Consider the following 22,489-nt stretch of genomic DNA (forward strand, 5'->3'; position numbering starts at 1 on the left):
CAGTTCGGTCCCTGCGCCCCTGTGATCCGCAACGCCTAACGCGCGTCGTTGGAATGCTGCCTTTTCCTCTCCGCGCTGCGCCACGCGTAATTTCTGACCATGTCTGCTTCTCTCTTTACTTGTCTCTTCTCTACAGAGCTTGCGAGAGTTCGGGTACAGTCTGGAGTAGGTGAAGGCTTATAAGGGCGAGAAAGCGGATTGCAGAGATGCTGACTCTCAAACAAAGAATACTGTGCCGAGCAAAAATCGTGTCTTTTTCGCGTGCTTCTTCTATTTTAAACGCGTCTGATACCTTTTTTTTCCCTGCGCGATTCAAAATCCCGCGACAAACAAAAAAATCCCGCGCCGCACTCGGCGAATCAAGCCAAAGACAGACAAAATGCGAATTAATGCTCGGTCAAGAAAGACCGAAACTTTGCTCGGTCAAGAAAGGCCGAAACTTTGCTCGGACACAGGCCAGCCCTTTCCCAGTCCTTTTTGGGACTGATATCCATTATTTTAGGGTCCCCCGACTCACACGTCAAAAGCAGGACCAAGACTTGTTCTCACGCTAAGAATGTAATGCACCACCAGCATCCGCCTATTGTCAATCTAGATCTGTTTCACTTTATTCTTTGTGGCGGTGAGTTGGCTTATCGCGGATGTCTTCGGAAAGAGGAAGAACTCCTTGCGGGCAAAGGAAATCTGTCACTTCATGACTTTTACAAATATTTACCAAATTTGTTGTAGCCACTGTCATTATGTACACCCAATCAACTCGCTCAAAATATTCGAGAAGCTACATCAAGACCGGAGAATACTATTTGATCTAGACGTTGCTACCCTGCCTAGACGCGAAAGCTTAATAAAAGAAACTAGCCATATCTGTGTAGTCGTCCTCGAGCGCGTCAAATGCACTTCGTGCAATGACGTAACCACCCTCTCTAAACCTATTCCATTCCTCCTCAACCATATTCTCATTTCCGTCCAAGGTAAAAGATTCATCTTGTAAAATATGCCGCATATGGCGCTCAAAATATCCACGCAATCGCGTGACCGCGTCGGCCTCTGGCTGAACTATCTCTGCTTTTAGATAGCGGCCGTTCCACTTCACATTCAAGTTGAACGCTCGGTGGAGCATTCTTGCGCCTTCCTCGGGCACATACTCGCAATTATTCAACACCAAAGATTTCAATGTTGTCATTCGACCTGTGACCTCCCAGGGCACGACCTCAGGCAGCTTCGATTCTGGTATTCTATATCTCCGTCTCTTTGTCTCAACCTCATACCGTTTTCTTCGCGCCGCAGCTTCCCGAGCGTTCGATTCTAGCATCCAACTGTCCGGAGTCATCTGGCCAATGAACTCCACCAGACCTTCAACCGAGACTTGAGTTCCCGATACATCCAAATACTCCAGTTCTCTGAGCCACTGCAACTCCCTCAAAGTAACTCCGTCAATATTGTAATTCAATCCAATCCGCAGTCGCTTTAGATGCGGAACCAAATCCACAAATATGGTAGCCAACAGCTGGGATTGCCACAGAGAATCATCAAAGGTATTATGAATATAATCTGAATCCTCGAGAATGTTATAAAAAGTCATGTCTTGTTCATCGTATTTCGTATCGGTCATGAATTTCACGTCATAGCAGTTGTCAATCGAAAGCGTCTGTAATTTTTGTGGATCGCAACGAGCAAGGAAATCGATTAACTGCGGTCCCGAAATACCAACCCCGCCTAAATCAACTTCCTTCAAATTCTTGTATTCGTCTGCTATGACAGCCATAACCTCGGTATTTGCATTATCAGCATACTGATCAATCCCATCTTCAGAAATAACGGTTCTTGGAATCGCTCCGTTACTGCATTTGTGCAAAATCAATTTCTCAACGGACGTTGGCAAAATGGGAAATGCAAGTGTCGTGCTTAGCGTACTGCCGGCAATGTTAAATTCCTTTAGCTCTGAACACACTCGAAAATCCAATCTGAACGGATTTGGCGGATCCAATGTTTCAAAGTTCAGATCAGCATTGGAGACCAATAGAATATTTGACATTTTGAAAACACTCAACCCCGGAAATAGCCACACCAGGCGCTGTAAAGTTCGAGCACCGATTTCGGCGTACCATGCTCGCTGAGTAGGCGACATGATAGACCTACCTCCCAGCGATAAACTCTTTACGCGGGGAAACATCTTGAAATTTGGATGGGAAACAGGGCGTAAAAAGTCTAGGGTATATGGTGGACGCTGGTCCATCGGAACAGCATGCTGCTCGGAATAAAATGTAAGATGTGTGACGTTTTGGAACTTGCCATCCAAAAGCAATTTCATGAATGACGACAAGTCATCCAGCGTCAGCTGCACTTCTCGCAAGCCATACATTATTGACCAAGTCATTGACGAAAATTCTTTATATGGCGGTTCCAGTATCTTTGTATGACCTTCGACGAATAGCTTGCGTAATCGACTCCGAAAGATTACAATATCATTTTTTTTATCTTCCGACTCTCTAAATTCTCCAGTTCTCAAAATTAAACTCAGCGACTTCTTTGCGTCCTCAATTGGCACATTATGCAAGTACACTTCTGCAAGAGTATCCCCAGCTCTCTTGGCCATTGCCTTCACAAATGCAAACGGAACCGACTTTTTTGTCCTCCTCAGATCTAGAGTTCGCCATAGCTCTGGAGTATTGACAATATAATCTTTCCACAATCTGCTCACACCTTCAAGCTGTGCAATCTCAAAAGTATCTAAATAATACAGAGTTGCGACAAAGTTGTCGCGATAGAGGTAGAGAGCAGGGTCTCGTGCGCTGGAATCGGACTGTATTGCCGCCTCCCCAGGAACTTTAGTCAACGCAGAAGTTGAAGATGGTTCAGTCTCCGACATTGCAGCTTTTAATTGAGATCCTTCCGGCTTTGATTTCTTTGCCATCTTGACGCACGGCCTGTTGCTAGTAAATGATTAGAAGAGAAGGTCGTGGTAGATCGCTTTCAGTATTCATCCACTATACGAAATGCTTTCCAACACTCGCTCGTATATCGTGAGCGCACAATATTTATTGGCTTCTAGTTGGATTCTTCTTTGATCAGAATATTGATTGAGAAATCATCCCCTCTTACACTTCCACAAGCTCGATGCCATTAATTTCCAACAGCCTCAGAATCAAGACATCTAATTAGGGTTGGGGTGCATTATAACAGTCGATCGCTATGAAGTTAACCGTACGAATGCTAAAGTTCCTACTCTCGCAATTACTAATGGGTAGTTTTATATATTGATGGGATTATTATATAATCCGGTCAAAGTCTGTTTCTCCATCCCTGACTCAAAGCTGTTTTAGCGTAAATGCTATTGAAACCAATATTACGCGATGCCCCCCCAGAACAATAATAAAGTCGCAATGCATGCTGCAGACAATACTAAGAATCTGATACTACGTTTACCAAGCAATACGTGCGGCACCGGATTTTGAATTATCTTCTGACTCAGATCATAATGCAATAGTTCGATAAAATGACATTCTGAGATGTGAGCTGTGATTGGTAGAAACTGGGTACAGGATACTACACCTTGTTGTACTGTCAGAACGATTATCCCTGATAGTAGTCAGATTCACACTAGATGGGCAGAGAATTGTGAATAATTATGAGGATTATGATTTGAGTCTACAGGCATATAGCAACAATCAAATGTCGACGCCCAAGTCTATAAATTTGCGCGTCTTCATAAATTTTGGAACCGAATCCAAAGCCATCAACCTAAACACTTGTGATCGAACCTCTTCAAGCAAGTCTATAATCTTTTTCAAATTAGCCATTGACAGCTCCAGTGAGGTCTTTGAGGTCTTCTCGCGGTCTGAGTTTTTGGCCTTTCGTGCCTCGATAGCGTTCATGCCTTCTCGCACACGCACGCGTAAATCGTGATCGATATTGACCTCAGATGCTGATCCCTGAGCAAGGTATACTTGATAAACACACCAAGCTTCAGTTATACAAAGATTGACTCTAATTTTGCGAGCGGATGTGGACCCATTCTTCTTTAGCTCTTCGTACAGCGCAATAACTTTGATGCTTTCCAAATAAAACGATAGGTTCTCCTCACAAAAATTATCTTCCAAGTGCTCCCTAAATAAGAGCCGTAAAGCAGGATTTTCAAGTATGCGGTGTAATTTTTGTTTTTTATCAGTTGCAGGCGAAGATACTCGCGGAATCGGAGAACGAGAGCGCACAGCTGCCTGTGAAATCGATGCAATATTAAACGACGCGTTCCAACCCGCCAATCTTTTGCCAGCATCAGTCAACGTGTAGTAAGCGCTTTTGTCAATTATAAAAGTTTCTTTAGATGCCAGTGACCTGCTATCTAATCCAACAATAAGCTGTCGCGTTAAAAATGCGTCTAGAAGTGTCAGCGCTTCTTTGTCGCTAACAGCCGTAGTACAGTCCAAGATCCATCGCTTCGCTTCCAATCCAGAGAAGCAATCCCGGTACTCTTTGAGATGTACACGCTTGCAGTCCGCAATCTTTACTCCGGATGAGGAATCCGCATACGTAACGGTGTCATCTGAGGGACTTGGAGAACTTGCGAAGCTCGAAGAGGAAGAAGAAGAAGAAGAAGAAGAGGGAGAAGGAGAAGAAGTAGATTCGGGAGGGTTGGATGCTTGCACACTTTGAGCAGACTGCTTTCCAGAGACGATGATGGTAGACGAAGAAACAGATGTTCCAGCATAAGGTGCTCCCAAGTCATTTAGATTCTCAGCAGTACCAGTGACGCTGCTGTTCTGTGTGCTGGAACTCGCCGCTGAGACAAAATTGTGATAGTTTGGACGACAACCAGCGAATCGTTGAAAGACGATCTCAACGAGTTGCTTCGAAGCTGTTATATAATCTGTAGTTGGATCACGTTCTAAAACTATCAAGCGCATGCTATTATATGACGATTTGAGAATTTTCTTCACATCTGGCGACATGACCCCATTTCGCTGAACAAATAGGTCTAGAATTGCTATTCCCTTTGGAGTCATCTGGAGCAGCAACGAGTTGCGAAACTTTACATTTTCCAGATCGTTAGCGCACTTTATAAAACGCGCCCATAAAAATGACTGCATAAGATCCATGCATGCTAATCTATCCACTTGATAAGAGGTAATTGTTATCGACGAAGTTTTGCGGCCGAAGGCATCAGTCGACTGAATATTTTGCTGCATCTTCAAATGCATGAGGTTATCGATGGCCTCATTAGACGTAAAGGAGAAGGCAAACGAGTTTGAGGGTAATATCAGCCCCACATGGTGACTTTCAAGTGGTAAAGATATAGCCAGAGTAGCAAAGATCGCGGAGAGATCATCGTAAAATGGTCGACGATCAGCGGTGTACTTGAATATGCGCTCGGCACATAACAAAGTCCTTGGCGTTGACGGGCGCGACTGCTGCTTCAACTTTGGCAGAGCTGAATCAAGCATTATAGGACGATATTTTGGAGTATGATTGGGGCTGGCAGCTAAAGGAGCCGTCGAAGGCTGGGATGGAGGAGGGATGTAGCCAGGCGGAGCCGTCGTGCTGAGGAAGTCAACTAGAGAGGCGACGGAAGAATAGGATCCCGATGGGTGCTCAGACAAAGACTCTCCATCTGAATCCATGATCAATGTATCTCCAGATATCCAGCATGGTCGGGAGTCTCTCCGTTATATCTGCCGCGGATGTCGTCTGAAGTGCGAGGTTTCGCTGGCATCGCTGATTAAAGTTTGCGCGTGGCGGCCACGCGAACCGCGAACGGGGCCCCAGCTCACACGAAATGAGGCAGTCTATGTATTCTAAACTTTATTGTGAGACGGCTCTCGTGTACGATGAGGCAGCCGGCCAGGGTCTTCTATCTATTCTTTAATAAAATGATGATGAGGACAATTTCAATTTATTGTGAAGAATAATCAGGATTATATTACGTAGATATTGGCTTACAGAGCTCTGCACCACTGCCGCACCACTGCTCCTCTCGCGACAGTCGCCAGCTCTCGTAGCGACACCTCGACTGCGCAGAGTCCGCCCGAGCCTCCTGCTCCCTGAATAAGACCCGCCTTCTCCAGGCACTCCCAGGCGGCCGCTGCCTGCTCCCGCGACCAGACTCGGAACGGCATCGCTACGACAGCGCCCGCAGCCGCTTCTGCCAGTCGAGTCTCTCCTGCTTTGAGCAGATACTCGCCGTAAGCTATCGCGAAATTAACCGAACCAGATGCGACGGAGCCCTGAGGTCGCGACGGTACACTCCGTAGGGCGCTGTCATAGTCCGTGGCAACTGCAGCTTCCGCACGTCCGTACTTGATCTCGGATCTAGCTGCACAGACTAGCAACATCAGTGCTAGCTCAGATAGACCTATATAATTTAACGTGTCAGTTTCCAGAAGATTAAAAACAAATACTAAAATGCTAAGGTTTCTGTATGTACCTGAGACCCGCTCCATTGCTCCAGCGCCCTCTACTGCGCCTAGATCAATTCTGGTAACCCGTTCTGCGGAGAGGGGCAATCTACCCACCTCCTGCACGCCCATCGCAAGTTGCACATGGACCTGTCTTGGATCCTTAGTCGTCGCAAAGACACGCTTCACTAGTCGCTCGATCGGTGGCTCTTGTCTGAGCTCCGCCACTTGCGCGTTCCATGCTCGAGCTGCGTCGACAGACACAGACGCCGAGGCTCCGGACTCTAATGTGGCTGCAGCCTCACATATCTGCCAGAATTTATCTATGTCCGATGCATGCGGAATCACGATAACTCGATGGCTGAAACGGCTACGAACACGTTTTTCGAGCATCTCCGGAGCAGTCATCCGGCTACTTATGCCCACGACACACATACTCGGTGCGCGACTTTTGTTGCTCGAAGTGGCCGAATAACGAGGCGACTGAGCGGCATCTAGAAGATTGTAAAGTAACGTCTGCCGATTCTGCATAGTTGCAAACCGCTCAAACTCGTCCAGGACTATAATGACTGATACAACCGCTGCGCCATCGTCGTCGTCGTCGTCATCGCCTTCCTCATCTTGTTCTTTGCCATTTGCTTCCTCTAGTCCTGAGCGGCCCGAAAGCATGGTTACTAATTTGGCTAGTGTGCGATTGGCACTCTGCCGCCTATACATCTTAGTGCCCTCTTCTAAACTCTCGCCTGCCTCGATTTCTCGCCTGCCTCGTTCAATCTGAGCGGCAATTTCATGCAACGCAAGTTTATCGTCCGTCTGTGCTAAACCCGATAGCCGCACAGTGATGAACTGTCCTTTGTGTTTTGCTTTTAGAGCCGACAGAACAGAGTCAACAACTAGCGACTTGCCGCTTCCTCTTGGCCCAAGAATCAGCGCAGAATTCCCGCCATGAAACGATGCGAGGGATACTGATGCAGAAGCCGAGGCGTTACTATCAGACTTTGACATTGCAGCTGCGTGTAGCGGAGCTAAAATCGTTTGCTCCATCAAATGGAATATTTTACTAAATCAAAAATAGCTCGATAATTAGCTCTACTCGTGTTTTTTATACATTTCATTTGAAGCACTTACCCATAAGCGTCTTCGAGACCCACAAGCCGTGGTCGTAGTCTACCATTCAATTGGCCCAGAACTCTTCTTTTGACCTTTTGCAAATCCGTAGGTTGTATCTGAATGAAACTTGAGTTTACAAGCGAAGCGTCTTTCGCATTTGAGGGCGGATCTAGACCTGGTGATTTCTCTTCCTCTGATCTGGGCGATGGGAAGCCAGGTGATTTCTCTAGCTCAGCAAATATTAATTCCGTATCTTTGATGCTATCCGCAATGTCATCCTCCATTTCTTCATATCTAGAGATCTCAGATATCGGACTAGCTGGTGAGGAGTCAACGATATCTTGAGAAGGGTCATGGGTCGTTTTGGCTTTTTTGGACACAATTGCGTCGGCTAACGAGCTGAATATCTTTCTTCCTTGTCGAACTGAGCTTCTGACAACTGACATGATTGATCTATCAGCGTCATCATGACCTCCTTCGAAATATCTGTCGCTAGTTTTGTCTGCCAGGCCGTTGCTGATTTCTTCATGCCTGCGTTTGCGATCGGTCTTAGAAGGAGTAGTATTGAGTGCCCCCTCTACACTGTTGCGCATAGAAGTAGAGACATTTCTTGTCTCGGCAACAGATGCAGTTAATACATTCCGTTTCTGTGGTGCAGAGTCCTTCAGAGCTGAGAGCTTTTGCTCCACCTTCGACCCTGGAGATCTGTTGCGGCTTGATCTGCGAGTAGGAGAACCGGGTGGTGACGTATCAGTCTCGTCGCTTTCGAGCGCAATTGAGCGAGCGCTACGCGTTCGAGAAGGAGTAGGCGTGACAGGGCCTTCAGCTGAGTTACCGATTGAACTTCTCTTGCGCGAGTAGTTGCGAGCTGAAGTCAGTCGTAGTTCACTCGATGATCGGCTCGCGCCAGTGCGTCTTGCCAGCGATACCATCTATATTAGCGGATCAGAGTGCCCTTCCTTATCAATAGCTCTCAGTAGCTGAGCAAAAGATAGATGAGCTAAAGGGCTAGTGGAGTTGAGTGTTGGAGTTGAGTGCAAGAGTCGAGTAACGTTGTAAATTGAATATGCTAATTAAGAACTAGTCTTTTAGACAGGGGTACGTACACGCGACGGACGCGTTCAAACCCTAAAAACTTTGGCTCTCCGGAAACTGTAGTGTGCGGCGCTCTTCCGCTAGTTCTTTATCGAGTGCACATTACCTTTTATCAGTTTTTGGTCCCGGTGATAAGGACGAGTCTTCAATTCACCTCTCTCTTCCCGGTAAAATTTGTTTGAAAGCAATATCTGTGCTGCGATTGATAGAGACTGCGTAGCGCCGTGAATAGCAATCCTCAGAATAATCATTGCAGGTACTACAATATACAATACGAAAGAGTAAGTAGAGCTAGGAGCACTGGAGCAATGACATTGTCTCTAGCGATATATAACTTTCGCTGGCACTTATGTCTCACTTTTTATCTAACTGTTTCTAGACGCGATATAATGTCTGATTTTTTCGAGATTCAGAAATTTGGTCTCGACCCTATGGCTCATCCGCCAACTGCGGAGTCCGCATTGGCCTTGGTGGACAAGATTATCGAGACTCTCCCTAAGCAAGGATGGAAGCTTTCCAAATCTGACCCGGCTTATGAAGCAAATGTCTACTGGAAGTACATTGATTCGGAGCTATGGTACTCTCGGACGACTATTCACGACGCCAACACGCATCCCTTTGAGTGGTTCAAGCGTACTTTCAGCGACAAGCACTTTGAAAATATGACCAGCTACTACGAGATGGTCAAAGAGGCCACCCTGGTTGAGGAAAAAGATCAAGATTGGAAATCTTTCTATCTGACATATCTTCTGCCTCCTCCCTTTGCAGAGCGGGATATTGCATCTTGGTCGCTGGCTGTTACTCCAGATGAAAAAAAGGACGAATTCTACGTAATTGCTCTTCCTGCTGATCTGCCTTTGCAAACCGAAACGACTACTAGAGGTGTTTATTCCTTTTTTAATAAAATAAGGAAGATTGATGATAACAAGATAGAGTGGATTATGGGACAAACTGTAGGTTGACACTTTAAGCTATTGTTTTGCTTTCTGACTAACTTGACTGGCAGAGCGATATGCGTGGAAATCTCCCTCGATGGGTACAGAACTACTCGATCCCTGGTGTTTTGATTGGCGATATCCCCGTCATTTTGAAGTGGATGGAGGATACATACGGAGAGAAGGAATCAAATGAGGAAGTTGCGGCTGAGTAGATGTAAAGTGTGGTGCCAGTTTTTTCTTCATATAGAATTTCTCTTGAATTTTTTGATTATCTATCTTGCTTGAATATGTATTAGAACGCTGTTGCTGTGCATAGAATCGATGCCTTGGTTATGGTGCGGAGTATGCTGTGTTTCGATCAATTGTATATAAACTGTTCGGCTACTATCGAAATTTTAACATGGATCTATGTTCTTAAACTTTTTAAAAAAAAAATGAGATTGTGCAATTAACCTGGCTAATGTCGACTGTGCGCTTATTTTTATCTGAAATACTCTACATCTTGATAACCTTGCGTTCTTGATTAGCTCCTTCGGTACAGCTATAACTTTATCTACAAGGACTGTGCCCCGCACTGAGTCGTCGCTATCGCCTATATACACGAATCCACGTTTTAGTATATATACGATAAAAGAAATTAAAGTAATCGGTAACTGCTTTATTTTTCAAATCAGGCAATTCATTTTTTTGCATTGCCATTTCTTAACAGCTAGACTAGAAAATGTCAGAAGAAGATAAATTTTACTCAGTCAAGGAAATTTCACTCGAACCTGTTCCTCATCCACCCAGCGCTTCTTCTACGCTCGATCTTGTGAGAGAAATTATTGACACGATACCCCACGAATGGAAGCTCTCAAAGTCTGGTCCAAAATATGGTACGAAGGTGTACTACAAGCAAATTGGACCCGAGCTTTGGTATACGCGAACTACTGTTCACGACAGCAACGAGCATCCATATGACTGGTTCAAGCGTACACTATATGATGATTTATTTAAAAATATGATGGGATATTTTGATGTTATCAAAGAATATAAATTATCAGTCGAGAAGGGACAAGGCTGGCAGGGATATAATCTGAAGTACACTCTACCTGCACCCTTTGCGCAGCGCGATCTTGCGACTTGGCTATTGCCTATTCTCCCCGATGAGAATAAAGAGGAGTTTTTTGTTGTTGCGCTACCGGCTGATATTCCTCTACCAGAGGATGCTACAACTAGAGGTGTTTACGCATTTTTCCACCGGGTTAGAAAGCTGGAGGATGGAAATGTGGAGTGGATTTTGGGGTCAACGGTTAGTAATATTCTCATTTTGTCACATGATTAATTCTTGCTTTTACAAAATGGATGGATTATAGAGCTAATTTCTCTTCTAGAGCGACATGCGGGGAAATCTACCTCGGTGGGTACAAAATTACTCCGTTCCAGGACTGCTGGTTAGCGATGTACAAACATTTGTGAACTGGATGGAGGACAACTATAAGGACGCTACCACGGAAGAAGAATGAAAGTAAACTACAGCCTAGACTTTCTCAGATTATTTGTGGATAATGGAATGTAAAGTGAACGACTAATAGATCACAAACTGCCTCTCCGAGACAGAATGCACCAATTCATAGGAGCGGCAACGACGGCTGAAGCCTTAGCAGCGAGCTTACACCACATGTACTGATTAACAAGTCCTACACACAGATAGTCACGTATTGTGTAGCCGTCCGCAGTGTTTTAGAGTTGAGATAAGAGCTACTGTCTAGTATCATGGTTTAGGGATCATATATACGCTCGATCTCACACAGCCAGCGGATACCGGCATACGTACCACCAATCAACTTAAAGGTAGTTAGCGTAAACAAACAACAGAGCTGCTGCCCATGCTCGCGATCTAGCGCGTCGACAGCAGTGCAATTGCTCGGGTGTACTATCAAGTGTGCTGGCTACCAAAGCGGCCTAGTGCGGCTGAGGATGACTGCCGAATTGGGCGAGTTGGGAGTTTGGTTTGTTGACGGCGCAACTCCCACCCGGTCCGGTCCTCTCCGCCAACTTCCCCCCTCTTTTCATCTTTCTTCTTGTCTCTTCTTCTCTGACACCTTACTTGGACTTGCAGCTTACCAGATTTGCAGATACTAGTTATATTTGAGTATAAAACAACATTCAGGTGTATAGCTAGCTCTCTCTGCCTCTCCAGGTCCTGAGGATCCTTACTCCCAACTCCCCCGCATCCACTAATAGTCTACCGATACAACCGGCACCGCTTCCGTCTGTCCCGCTCCACAGTTTCGACAACTTGTCTTTCCTGACCGTTGATTAATTTCTAGATTATTGTCCTTTTGATATATGTCTTTTTTGAGTCGTTTATTTTCTTCCGCCTCCGATGCAGGTACATTGTCGACCGCGAACGCGTTTAACGCGTCTGCTGGCGAGAACCATGACTCTCTTAACGACTTTGTGATTGTTAGCCTTCAAGATGCTGAGATGATTGAAGCTGCCTCTCCTGGACATATTGTAGTTGATGTATCTCCTTCTTTGTCATTGTCGGGTGTGGAATCAGCGGAAGCGGAGAACAAGCCCTCCCTTACTCCGGAGGAAGAGTACGTGGGCTTGCAAGTACGTCGTCTCACGTATGCAGAGGCTTTTAGACAGGGACTCCCTCCTTCTGGCATGAATCTGTTCAATATTAAGGGCAAATCACGCGTTGATAGCGCGACTGCATCGACCGCGATATCCTCAACGATGACTTCTCCAGCGCCCTCTGAAGCATCTTCGCTTTCTTCGCCCGACATTGACATGACGCATCTTTCCTCTAGAAAGGTTGGTATGAAGATGTTCAGCATTAGATCCGGTGCTTGCTTTAGGGAGACTTCTATTGGCGCAGACGACGTAGATCAAGAGCGTCTGTTGTTTCCGGATCGTAAGACATACAACATGCGTCGTCGCGAGAAGTCTCTGACCTTTGATAGACGCGCACGCCAACGTATGATGGAGGCTTGAGCACGAAGAAATATACTACCTGTAAGGTTCTGTTGGGATAAACGGTTTTTGGTACTGAGCTATTGATCTCTCGTTCATGGATCGCTGAAGTGCTGGTTGATAAGGACCCTTGGTGGGAGCGACTTGATTGAGCAAGTTCAGGATCAGTCAATGAGAGTATTAGTTTTTTTAGAGGTTTGATAACTTTGTGTCTCCTGTAATTGTTATTATTGTTATTATTGTTATTATTGGCTTTATTTGTTTTTTTGCGCTTAAATTTTAATTATCGGATTATAATGTATATCGACGGGCGAAACAGGAAATTGGTTGCTTTCATTTACCTTTTTTAGTGCGAAATTTCTTATTTTATACCGATTTGCCATAGGCTGTCGAGTGAACTTGGCTCTTTTCTCAAACAAAATATATATTAGTTACGTCTGATCTTTGTGACAGCAATGGCTGCTACAATGAAGTCTGCGATCGTTCGCATTCAGATGTACGAAGCCATTTCACAAATCATGTGTGCTAATCGTAAAAATAATTGTAAAATGAAAGCATATGTTTATTACGTGTGCTTCATTTGAATGACTGTTCTCCCGCAGCTATCAATCCAGGTAACTTCACTTCTAATCACTCGTCTATCACTCATTATAACCAGAAACATCCAGATATGCACAACAACCTTTCCAAAACAATAAAATCTCACTACATCCCCATCTGATGATTGACTATCTGCCTCAATTACCATTCGTACCCAGCCTATTCGACCAGATTCGACGACTCGAGAAACGTTCTTCCAAAACCTGATTTTTTCGTCCGCTGTCCACGTTGAAACATTAATTCTCCAAAACCCGTGCTCATGCTCTTGAGGAGGCCATTCTGTATCTAGTAAAGCATTTGCTTGATTAGGAAATCTCAGTTCTTCAGTTACCATCCTCTTTGTGCGAACACACTGTGCGCGCGGCGTATAGTAATCTGATTTTCGAAATGCAGCTTTAAGTTGTCTCGCCAGAGTCTTAGTCAAGATTCGATCGTCAGAGCAATCAATTAGAGAAGAGGCATGATTCTGAAGTATAGAAAGCTTCATATTATTTTTTTGATCACCGTTGGAATCAATTCTGTGTTTGCCTACTCTCTGACCATCACGAGGCCCTTTGTTGGTGATGCCATTATGTTTACTCGAAGATTCATGCTCAACCAAACTTACAAAAAAAACCTCTCTCTTGGATTTCGAGCCAAGAACTTCACGCAAAGTTAGTGTTGCACTGAAAACCGGATATTTCTCTGGAAGTCTATCTGGCGACGTGTAAGTCGAATCTGAAGAGTCAATCATTTTCAAAGGTGCTGAGGAAGCATTATTTTGAGGTGTCCGCAGAGGCTGCTCTGATGTAATAGCATGATCCATACAAGAATCTCCGTGAAAGCTAGCATGGATATAAGACAAAGCGCTAGGTTCAACTTGAGATGATCGTAAGCTGGAGAGTTTCGGCGGTGGAGTAGCAAACATTCGACTTTGCATCATGTCAATTCCTACCTGAGGATCAGTCTGAAGACATATTTGTTCATGATTGTCAATTTCTACAAACGCGGGTGAATATTTTGAGGATATTTCCCGATTTCTAGGCGGAACAGATGGCGAGCTAGTCAAAGTGGCATAATCTATCGCGCGTGCATGAGAATTCACGTTGTCATTGGCACTACCCACACTCAAGGAGTCTGAAACCCATGTATCTCTCTCTATATAATCTGCGTGCCTATCTCGTCGTTCAAGTCGTGCCGTCTTCGTACAATTCAGCGATTCGCCAGATGCTCCCGACTCTGAATATTCCAGGGGCAGCATTTGATCTGAAAAGCTTGATTGAGTTACATCCTCAACTGTGTACTCCTCGTCTTGGTCGTCATTCAAGTTCACGCTATGTAACAGAGGATTCTGCCTTTTAATCCCAGAGCGATCTGGGGAGTCTCTTTCAAGAATCTGCATGTTGATCGTCGCTCGGTGAACTAAATATCGCCGAGCCACATCAAACGTTGTCGAAGCGGCTGCCAGTAATATATGTTGCTCCCGTGCTGACAAATTAGATGCACAAGATAGATGCTGGGGGACATCATCGGGTAGCGTGCTATTTGAGAACTGATCTATAATGCTCGCGTTTCCGGAAGAAAGAGGGGACGAGGAGAATATTGCACTAGTTCCAGACCGAGTTACTCGTCGTCTTTTTCGAAATGTGAGTCTTTGTATGGATTCATCGGCGGGAGATAACTGCTGCGTATCCTCCACCGTAGACAATGTAGAGCTGGAAGATCTGCCGACGTGTTGAAACACATTATAGCTCGACGCATGAGCAGTTGACGGGGAGCGCAAGTGAGCAACTTGCATGTTCTCCTACCGGTCCTCTTAGATCCTCAAACCTGCCTGATGATGCAAGTATAGTCGACAGATGCTATCCGATAGTAGAGGCGTCAAATAGTAATCATTAAAGCTAACTCTGTCCGGTTTCCTCATAATGCTAAACTGAAAGCCTGCTGAGTTAACTCACAACACGCGTCAGTCACCCAAGGTCACAAAATTCACAAAAAATACTTCAATTAATAGCCATTGCGCTAAAGTGAGCCGCAGCGACGCATCGAAAAGACTAATAACCACAAAATAGATTCAACGCCGACGCAACCTTTTTTTTTCAACTATTGCTGTTCTTCCTTTCATATATAGACAGGAGATATCATACACCTATTTTTGAATCCCATGCTATTTGGCCTATTTTTGAGATCTTCTGTAAATACCTTACTTCCATTTGCTACTGCCAGAGGTTTCTCCCGATCCGCTTACACGATGACCCAATCCATTAGTATGGCCGCCACGGACTTTAAAAGTACTTTTCTTTTTTCTGTTACATGCCATAAGATTATCACATATACTAAATATGATTCTTTCACAGGTGACACAGTCACTACCCCTACAGAGTCCATGCTGAAGGCAATGTTGACCGCCACTCATGGCGACGATGTTTACAAAGAAGACAAGACGACAAATGATTTCCAAGAGCGAGTCGCGAAAATGGCCGGAAAACCCGCGGGATTGTTTGTGGTTTCTGGGACGATGGGTAACCAGATTTGTCTTCGTGCTCATCTGCACCAGCCGCCGTATTCGATCTTGTGCGATTATCGTGGTCACGTATATACGCACGAGGCAGCTGGCTTGGCTATGCTTTCTCAGGCGATGGTGACACCTGTTCACCCCAAAAAGACAACTTATATCACGGCTGAGGATATTCAGGCAAACTTGATATGTAAGATTTCTTTTTCGAGTATTTAAACATTCATTATGAGTCTGACGTTTTATATAGTGGGCAACGATATTCATACCGCTCCCACACGTGTGATCTCTTTGGAAAATACACTTGGCGGCACAATTATGCCAATCGAGGAAATTGCCAAAATCTCTGCTTTAGCGAAGCGTCATAATCTGAAGCTTCATCTCGACGGTGCCCGTCTCTGGAACGCATCAGCTGAAACTGGAATCCCCATCTCCGAATACGGAAAATACTTTGATTCCATGTCTCTGTGCTTATCAAAGGGTATCGGTGCCCCTGTGGGCACGGTAATTGTCGGAGAACCGGATTTTATTCAGACAGCAAATTGGTTTAGAAAGCAAGTCGGCGGTGGTATTAGACAAGCTGGTCTACTAGCTGCTGCTGCTGATGTTGCTTTGACAGAAATTTTCCCCGAAAAGTTGAAGCTTACGCACGAGACCACAAAGAAGCTTGCCAAAGAATTGAATGAAGAGCTAGGCTTGACTTTTCAAATTCCTGTGGAGACAAATTTTATCTTCTTAGATTTGGAAAAGGCTGGCATTGATCCTGGCGTATTCATCGAAGAAGGCGCAAAACTTGGTATTACTGTCGCCGGTGCGCGTGTTGCTATTCATCATCAGATTTCGGTTGACGCTATAGAAAAGTTGAAGCAGGCCCTGCGAAACGCAATTCGAATTGGCAAAGAGAAACTGGTTGACAAACCAGAGGGGTCGCTGACTTATGGTGTTTATGACAAAATCGCCCCTGATCATTAAACAATATCTAGAAAATATGCTCAGATTATATATATTTTTTTATTTTGTAAATGATTAAACCCAGCATTGTTGATTTATATGCCAACATTGTTCACAAATCACCTTCATCAAACTACTGAGTCATGCCCGTATAATCCTCATTGCTGTGGATTTGCATTGTGCTTTCTCGACAACAAAAAATGACACTGTACACAGATTCTATCGAAACATACGCCAAAGACAACGCAACTGATTGACTTTATCCCATGGTAATGATCCCGTATCAAAACAAAAACGCAAATGAACATAAAGAGCGGTAAGCAACGAGACAAAAAAAATTTAAAGCAGTCGTGACAAATGAAAAAAAAGGTATCCGTCTATATTATTAAATATGTGTATTAAAGCAGCCCTTTTTCATTTGGGCAGCTATCGATTCGACTCAATGATGAAGAAATTAGAAGTCTACCAAGGAAGCCACTTCTTATTTTGTTGCTGCAACGAAGCTGACAATTTCTGGAAATGCTCCATCTCTCCAAAACAGTCACGTCCCCACTCACATCCAGCCATATTCACGACAAAATCACGATCCTTTTCGTCATAGAATATACGTGGATCCCCGGCTTGTTCAGCACATGCACCGGCGGGAAATGAATTGACTAGACGCTGGGGAATGAATGAAACACCACTTCGTATCCAAGGTTGGTTAGAATACATATGCTCCTATGAATAACATTAGTATTAAAAAGAGAATGCTATTGTTTCTACAATAATTACGTACCAAAGCATCTTGCTCCTTATGTTCCCATTGCATATGCCTCTGCTCGTAGAACACTGGGTCCCACCAAACATCTAGAAGGAAATCGGTCCATTCACTCCTTCGAATGAAAAAACTGCCCAGATTGAATCCACCACAATCTTGCGGCACTACTAAGTTGATGTCATGAGTGTTGTCAACATAAGGAAGGCTGACAGGTAAATTCATCGGGTTATAAACTGACAAACTGCGATACGTGTTATTTTCAATCTTATTGAAGACGTGCCGCTCGAGCGACACATCTGGCTCCATGATGTAGGTATGTAGATCCAGCCACCAGAACCACTCAGCTTTGGGATATTGCTTCATTGTTGACCGAATGACGTCAACTTTTTCCCATGATTCTCGCCATTCCTTTAATCACAATTAGATTTGGATGACTGTTATAGGTTAAAAATTGACTTACGTGTGCATAGCGCTTCTTGATCGACATATCTTGGATGGCAAGATCATAGCCTGCCTGTGTGTTAGTCAAATAATCATCTGCAAGAGAGAGGAGTGACGAACCATGTCTGTCTGCGTAGGCCTTCTTGTTTGCGATACTTGTTCGCTCTACCGCCCATTCCTTGGCGCCTTTCCACTGCATTACACCGCCGCCTTGGTTGACAGCCAGGATGATGACGAATCTGCTGGAACCCCAATGAAATCTCGGTAAAAATGGAAGGCCAGAGTCAGATAGGTAGTGGTAAAGGAGCACTAAGACAAAGAGCATGACCAGAACGCGGCGCCGTACGATGATTTGCCGTGTACGCGCTGCAAACCTGCGCAGCCGGTAGAGTACTCGCGAAGCCGGTGAAGCCGAAGAGAAGACAAAATCGTTCTTGTCCTTCATATCAAATGCTGGATAGAGTGTATCAGAACGTGGACAGTGCACCAGCACCAATCCAGGATGCTAGGTGTGATGCGAGCCACAAAGACGGCTGTTGATGGGCCCGCGCGTTTGGTTGACTAGACACTTAAGTCTAGCGCCACTAGAGCGTCGCGAATGATGGAGAGATTAGGAACAAAAGATTTGAAGATAATTAGTTCCTAAGCAAGACACCTGCAGGAGATTGAGAAGAAAAAGCTAGTGACTGGACTATTATTAGAGAAAGATACTGGATTGGGGATGCGTTTCACAATGTTTATTCTTTGCAGATATAAATACATGGTTAGTTTTGGGTCAAACCCTAACCCTCATTTCATCTTTCTAAACAATATACAGAAGCATTTCGACGACAGCTAAAATGAACTAAATATTGATGGTGATATGAATGTAATTATTACTGAAGTATTCGTTTATTCTCTCTATACGAATACAGTCAACGACCTAACTCATGTATAGTACGCTAGCACACTGATCACTTAATGGAAATATTTATTCATCTAATGCTAACAGGATATTAATTCGCAAAGCTCTAAATCAAAACAAAGTAGCCCATGAGGCCACCCACCTCTTCAGAGATCCCCTACATAAGGCGCCTGCAATATAAGTGTTTACAATAACGAAACATAAAGCAAACGCCCAAACAGAAAATGCTCTTCAGAGTTGGACAGTGCTGTGAATTTCCAAAAATTCCCTAAACATCCGAAGACATTTAGGAGCGGTCATAGTTGTAAGTTTTCAACCAGCAAAAACAAGATCTCGGACGAATCCTCATAAATACTTGTAATGCCCTAGCATAAGGATGGAAAAGAAGGGAAAAAGCCGAGCAAAACTCAGCGGCGCTCACTTGAATATATAGTCAAAGATCAGGTTAAGGGCAAAATATTGACAATATGTAGGGTTAAACCCTACATATTGTCAATATTTTGATCAGTCAAAACTGCGGATTGCGGTTATCATATTTATAGCAGAATTTTGAAGATTCTGATGTTTGGATAGTGTTGAACGGATGTCATGGTAACCGTATGCTTCTCTTGCAGTCCTGTAGCTCTGTACTCTGGGACTACGTTTCCACTTGAATAAATGGCAATTCGGAACTCACTCCAAAGCACCAAGAATTAATCATAATGCTGATACATGTTTCTCTATTAATAAGAGAAACCTGTCTTTTTGTATTGCTCAATCTCTGGATGCCCTGATGTGAAAGAGTTTACGAACGAATATAAGCCATATATCTTCATTCGGTTACATGGCATCAAAGCCAAGGTGTAGTCATCGAAATCAGCAGTGAGTCCGGAAATTTCATTAGAGCTTCATACATTTGATGCAAAATTATTCTGCAAACCTTCCATATCGACTGTCTCAGATGCCCGACTATAGATTTCCTGAGATGATGCTAAAGAAAGTGCATGCCATGCGCAAAACTGCCGATATTGCAAGTAGATCCACACCACATCATTTCATAAGATTATCAAAAATTCTACTCGAAGTTTTTCGTTATATTGCATTATATTTCTCTTCAAAAATTTAAAGCTGTTGCTATATGCATCTTAGCGCGCTAATGAACAGTACGCGGTCGAGAGTAATGCGTAGCCAGCTATAGGAGAGAAAACGATAAGAGGTTAGCGAATACGAGATATGCAGCGGAGCCGAAACCAAGAATGATGCCTCCCACTGCCTACTTATCAGCAGCAGCACAGCAGATTACACAAACGCAGAAACCAGAAACCTGCACCATGCAAGCAAGCCAAGTCGGAAAATGAACGGGTCTGGACAGCGAAATCAGCCTGCTTCTGTTTACGGAAGCAGTGGATTTGAGCAGTTTCCTGCCTCTGCTTTTTCGCCGCCAGACTCGGACGACTCAGATGCTCTTTCGCCGCCAGTTGCGCAAAAGACATCTTGGTTAGGCGGTTTCCTGTCGAAGCAGCAAGTAGACAAGCAACCAGCGGAAAAAGAAAAATCTTTATTGTCGTGCTCCAGTGATGGACCACCTTCTCCCCCGACTTCCGTGCGCTCCAGTACTTCAACCTTGCGCTCCAACGTCAATCAGCGCAACGAGAGCTCTGTGGGCTTGGTTCGGTCTTCGAGAGCTTTGGATCGCAGAGGCTCGTATGCAGATAGTCGTAGTGTTTCTCCTACATCATCTATTACATCGTCGACATCGACTATTACCAGCAGTTGCGCCACCTCAAACACCTCGTGGTCGTTGTGGTCTCGATCATCTAAAGCAAAGCAGACCAGAGAAGATTCTGCATCTGATCTCAATCCGCAAACTTACGCTCAGAAGCAAAGACGTCGTGATACGGATAATTTGAGCGTTATGACATCCGATACAGTTCTCGTCAACCCCGGCCCACCTCGAACACCCACGTTGCCAAATTCTGGTCGCAGATTATCCAGAAACTCGTCTCGAGTGTCTGTAAATGACGGTATTGGTAATTACCCTCCGACTATCTATAGCGGCTCTACGGCGAATCTGAACGGATACGATATTTATAATGGGTCGCCTGCTGGCAAGAAACTTGGCAGTCGGAACGAAAAAAATATGGATGCCAGATCAGTCAGAACAATTGAGACGATTGGCAAGCCGAAGACTGTTGCAAATACGTTGAAGATTTCGTCTGGGTCCAAAGAGGTAACAAGTATGCCGGCTATGTCTACGAAGCCTTTGGATGCCTCAACGAAGTATGATATGCAACCAAAACCGGTCGCAGACAAGAAAAAGAAGAGCAAGAAAAGCAAGACGAACCACATTAGTTATCCAAATTTGGTGACTCCTAAGCACGAGGATTGTTTAGAAACCGAGCGATCTCGAAGCGCATTATGGGGTTCGTTAAGTGACCGTATGTCGAAATTATTTGAGGACCCAAAGGCACAGCCACAAACAACTCATCATCGTTTACAAATGTCACCACCAAAAAGGTTTCAAAAGGCTGTCGCCATAGGCATTCATGGATTTTTCCCTCATAAAATGGTTCGTAGTATTATTGGAGAGCCTACGGGTACATCTGCCAAATTTGCTACAGAAGCTGCATCTGCCATTGAAAGATACGCAGAAGCTCATGGCATTAAGGATGTCTCTGTTGAAAAAATTCCGCTTGTGCATGAGGGAATTGTTAGCGATCGCATAGAAACGCTATACCGAATGCTGTCAAGGTGGATGAATACGATTCAGGAAGCAGATTTCATTTTTATTGCTGCACACTCGCAAGGTACTCCAGTTGCGGTGCAACTTCTGGCAAGACTGATTGAAGAAGGATATGTTGATAACAAAATAATTGGAATTCTTGCTATGGCTGGTATATCTCTCGGTCCGTTTTACGGTCTTGATCAAAAGCTTCTGATGCGCGCCTACGGCTCGATAGAAAATGACTCGCTAAAGGAGCTGTTTGCATTTCAGAATCCCAATTGTCTTCAAGGTAGACGATACATTAGTGGATTACGAACTGTGATTCAACACGGTGTTAAAATAACGTTTATTGGTTCAGTAAATGACCAGCTGGTGCCGTTATACTCTTCATTGTGCGCACATGTGACACATCCGTACCTATTCCGCGCTATCTTCGTTGATGGAAAAACTCATGCGCCAACTTTCATTATCTATTTCATCGAACTACTTGTCAAGCTACGTAACTTTGGCTATACAGACCATGGAATCTTGCGAGATATCAGCGATGCAATGGCAGGCACGCTCACAGGAGGTGGGCATTCTGTCATTTACAACGAACATGCGGTTTATGACCTGGCTCTCCGGCAAAGTCTAGAGACTACAGATATGCCAGGCATCCCGGTTGCTGTTGACGAAAAGTTTCAGGTTCCAACTCCGGAAAATTTTAATCCGTATAATTTACCATGGAGTGTTCGCGGAATGTTTGAGCAAGAATTCGGTATGCTTATATATCGCCATCATCTATATGCTGTCCCTACATGCCACTAACTCTACTTCTAGTTCGGGAACATTTATTGGACGAGATGAAGCAAATTATGAATAAATTTGATGAATGGGATCCTGATACCAAAGCGTTGCAAGATATAAAGTACCGCCTATCTGCCATCAAATCCTCTGTTCTGAGCGGCAAACCAATGATGGCAATGCCCATGCCAATAGGTATGGGTAATAGTGTTCCACCCGGCGCGCCAGCGGCTTAAAGATTTTTTTTATTGCATTTTGTGTTTTTCGCAAGTCATTTATATGGTTGGAACGTTTATGGCTTGACATATAGAATTTGGAAGGAGGTCGTTGCATTTTTTTCTTAAAAGGAAACC

At 44.4% G+C, this 22,489-nt stretch overlaps 10 protein-coding genes across 10 annotated transcripts; 5 read left to right on the plus strand and 5 right to left on the minus strand.

Moving 5' to 3' along the window:
• Positions 1-531: 531 nt before the first annotated feature.
• V2V93DRAFT_364439 (uncharacterized protein) lies at positions 532-3,185 on the minus strand. Its single transcript, XM_066908848.1, has one exon. The coding sequence runs from the start codon at positions 2,912-2,914 to the stop codon at positions 842-844; it is 2,073 nt and encodes a 690-aa protein (XP_066768008.1). The 5' UTR covers positions 2,915-3,185; the 3' UTR covers positions 532-841.
• A 483-nt stretch (positions 3,186-3,668) lies between these two features.
• On the minus strand, positions 3,669-5,441 carry V2V93DRAFT_320660 (regulator of G protein signaling domain-containing protein; the record flags this gene model as incomplete). Its single annotated transcript, XM_066907330.1, has 2 exons — positions 3,669-4,543; positions 4,745-5,441. The coding sequence occupies 2 exons, from the start codon at positions 5,439-5,441 to the stop codon at positions 3,669-3,671; spliced, it is 1,572 nt and encodes a 523-aa protein (XP_066768009.1).
• A 430-nt stretch (positions 5,442-5,871) lies between these two features.
• Positions 5,872-8,565, minus strand: V2V93DRAFT_364443 (origin recognition complex subunit 4 C-terminus-domain-containing protein). The gene is made up of 3 exons (XM_066908849.1): positions 7,521-8,565; positions 6,422-7,452; positions 5,872-6,349 (listed from the first exon to the last, which is right to left on the minus strand). The coding sequence occupies exons 1-3, from the start codon at positions 8,432-8,434 to the stop codon at positions 5,934-5,936; spliced, it is 2,361 nt and encodes a 786-aa protein (XP_066768010.1). The 5' UTR covers positions 8,435-8,565; the 3' UTR covers positions 5,872-5,933.
• A 135-nt stretch (positions 8,566-8,700) lies between these two features.
• Positions 8,701-9,992, plus strand: V2V93DRAFT_364444 (uncharacterized protein). The gene is made up of 3 exons (XM_066908850.1): positions 8,701-8,878; positions 8,977-9,550; positions 9,604-9,992. Exons 2-3 carry the CDS (start codon positions 8,987-8,989, stop codon positions 9,745-9,747), a joined length of 708 nt encoding a protein of 235 aa, XP_066768011.1. The 5' UTR covers positions 8,701-8,878; positions 8,977-8,986; the 3' UTR covers positions 9,748-9,992.
• A 264-nt stretch (positions 9,993-10,256) lies between these two features.
• V2V93DRAFT_378235 (uncharacterized protein) lies at positions 10,257-11,040 on the plus strand (the record flags this gene model as incomplete). The annotated part of the gene is made up of 2 exons (XM_066911949.1): positions 10,257-10,826; positions 10,909-11,040. The coding sequence occupies 2 exons, from the start codon at positions 10,257-10,259 to the stop codon at positions 11,038-11,040; spliced, it is 702 nt and encodes a 233-aa protein (XP_066768012.1).
• A 536-nt stretch (positions 11,041-11,576) lies between these two features.
• On the plus strand, positions 11,577-13,015 carry V2V93DRAFT_364448 (uncharacterized protein). The gene has a single exon (XM_066908851.1). It carries the CDS (start codon positions 11,867-11,869, stop codon positions 12,518-12,520), a length of 654 nt encoding a protein of 217 aa, XP_066768013.1. The 5' UTR covers positions 11,577-11,866; the 3' UTR covers positions 12,521-13,015.
• V2V93DRAFT_364449 (uncharacterized protein) lies at positions 12,683-15,078 on the minus strand. Its single transcript, XM_066908852.1, has one exon. It carries the CDS (start codon positions 14,874-14,876, stop codon positions 13,065-13,067), a length of 1,812 nt encoding a protein of 603 aa, XP_066768014.1. The 5' UTR covers positions 14,877-15,078; the 3' UTR covers positions 12,683-13,064.
• Positions 15,079-15,183: 105 nt separating this feature from the next.
• V2V93DRAFT_364451 (pyridoxal phosphate-dependent transferase) lies at positions 15,184-16,668 on the plus strand. The gene is made up of 3 exons (XM_066908853.1): positions 15,184-15,369; positions 15,436-15,786; positions 15,844-16,668. The coding sequence occupies exons 1-3, from the start codon at positions 15,243-15,245 to the stop codon at positions 16,563-16,565; spliced, it is 1,200 nt and encodes a 399-aa protein (XP_066768015.1). The 5' UTR covers positions 15,184-15,242; the 3' UTR covers positions 16,566-16,668.
• Positions 16,581-18,550, minus strand: V2V93DRAFT_364453 (galactosyl transferase GMA12/MNN10 family-domain-containing protein). The gene is made up of 4 exons (XM_066908854.1): positions 17,866-18,550; positions 17,765-17,814; positions 17,323-17,712; positions 16,581-17,264 (listed from the first exon to the last, which is right to left on the minus strand). Exons 1-4 carry the CDS (start codon positions 18,188-18,190, stop codon positions 17,007-17,009), a joined length of 1,023 nt encoding a protein of 340 aa, XP_066768016.1. The 5' UTR covers positions 18,191-18,550; the 3' UTR covers positions 16,581-17,006.
• A 2,518-nt stretch (positions 18,551-21,068) lies between these two features.
• V2V93DRAFT_320377 (uncharacterized protein) lies at positions 21,069-22,372 on the plus strand (the record flags this gene model as incomplete). Its single annotated transcript, XM_066907313.1, has 2 exons — positions 21,069-22,110; positions 22,173-22,372. 2 exons carry the CDS (start codon positions 21,069-21,071, stop codon positions 22,370-22,372), a joined length of 1,242 nt encoding a protein of 413 aa, XP_066768017.1.
• Between the last annotated feature and the right edge of the window lie 117 nt (positions 22,373-22,489).

This window comes from Kockiozyma suomiensis, assembly GCF_038497685.1.
Source record: "Kockiozyma suomiensis strain NRRL Y-17356 unplaced genomic scaffold V2V93scaffold_2, whole genome shotgun sequence".
NCBI classification, from domain to species: domain Eukaryota; kingdom Fungi; phylum Ascomycota; class Lipomycetes; order Lipomycetales; family Lipomycetaceae; genus Kockiozyma; species Kockiozyma suomiensis.

What these genes read in the sequence shown, in the direction of transcription:
- V2V93DRAFT_364444 (XM_066908850.1), top strand. Translation starts at nt 8,987, where the DNA reads ATGTCTGATTTTTTCGAGATTCAGAAATTTGGTCTCGACCCTATGGCT. An exon ending in AGTGGATTATGGGACAAACT is followed by an intron (nt 9,551 to 9,603) that starts GTAGGTTGACAC and finishes CTTGACTGGCAG; the next exon opens with AGCGATATGCGTGGAAATCT.
- V2V93DRAFT_364443 (XM_066908849.1), bottom strand. Translation starts at nt 8,434, where the DNA reads ATGGTATCGCTGGCAAGACGCACTGGCGCGAGCCGATCATCGAGTGAA. An exon ending in GGTCTCGAAGACGCTTATGG is followed by an intron (nt 7,453 to 7,520) that starts GTAAGTGCTTCA and finishes TTTTTGATTTAG; the next exon opens with TAAAATATTCCATTTGATGG. An exon ending in AGCAATGGAGCGGGTCTCAG is followed by an intron (nt 6,350 to 6,421) that starts GTACATACAGAA and finishes TAAATTATATAG; the next exon opens with GTCTATCTGAGCTAGCACTG.
- V2V93DRAFT_364439 (XM_066908848.1), bottom strand. Translation starts at nt 2,914, where the DNA reads ATGGCAAAGAAATCAAAGCCGGAAGGATCTCAATTAAAAGCTGCAATG.
- V2V93DRAFT_364451 (XM_066908853.1), top strand. Translation starts at nt 15,243, where the DNA reads ATGCTATTTGGCCTATTTTTGAGATCTTCTGTAAATACCTTACTTCCA. An exon ending in GGCCGCCACGGACTTTAAAA is followed by an intron (nt 15,370 to 15,435) that starts GTACTTTTCTTT and finishes ATTCTTTCACAG; the next exon opens with GTGACACAGTCACTACCCCT. An exon ending in TATTCAGGCAAACTTGATAT is followed by an intron (nt 15,787 to 15,843) that starts GTAAGATTTCTT and finishes CGTTTTATATAG; the next exon opens with TGGGCAACGATATTCATACC.
- V2V93DRAFT_364453 (XM_066908854.1), bottom strand. Translation starts at nt 18,190, where the DNA reads ATGAAGGACAAGAACGATTTTGTCTTCTCTTCGGCTTCACCGGCTTCG. An exon ending in GGCCTACGCAGACAGACATG is followed by an intron (nt 17,815 to 17,865) that starts GTTCGTCACTCC and finishes ACACACAGGCAG; the next exon opens with GCTATGATCTTGCCATCCAA. An exon ending in TCAAGAAGCGCTATGCACAC is followed by an intron (nt 17,713 to 17,764) that starts GTAAGTCAATTT and finishes TTGTGATTAAAG; the next exon opens with GAATGGCGAGAATCATGGGA.
- V2V93DRAFT_364448 (XM_066908851.1), top strand. Translation starts at nt 11,867, where the DNA reads ATGTCTTTTTTGAGTCGTTTATTTTCTTCCGCCTCCGATGCAGGTACA.
- V2V93DRAFT_364449 (XM_066908852.1), bottom strand. Translation starts at nt 14,876, where the DNA reads ATGCAAGTTGCTCACTTGCGCTCCCCGTCAACTGCTCATGCGTCGAGC.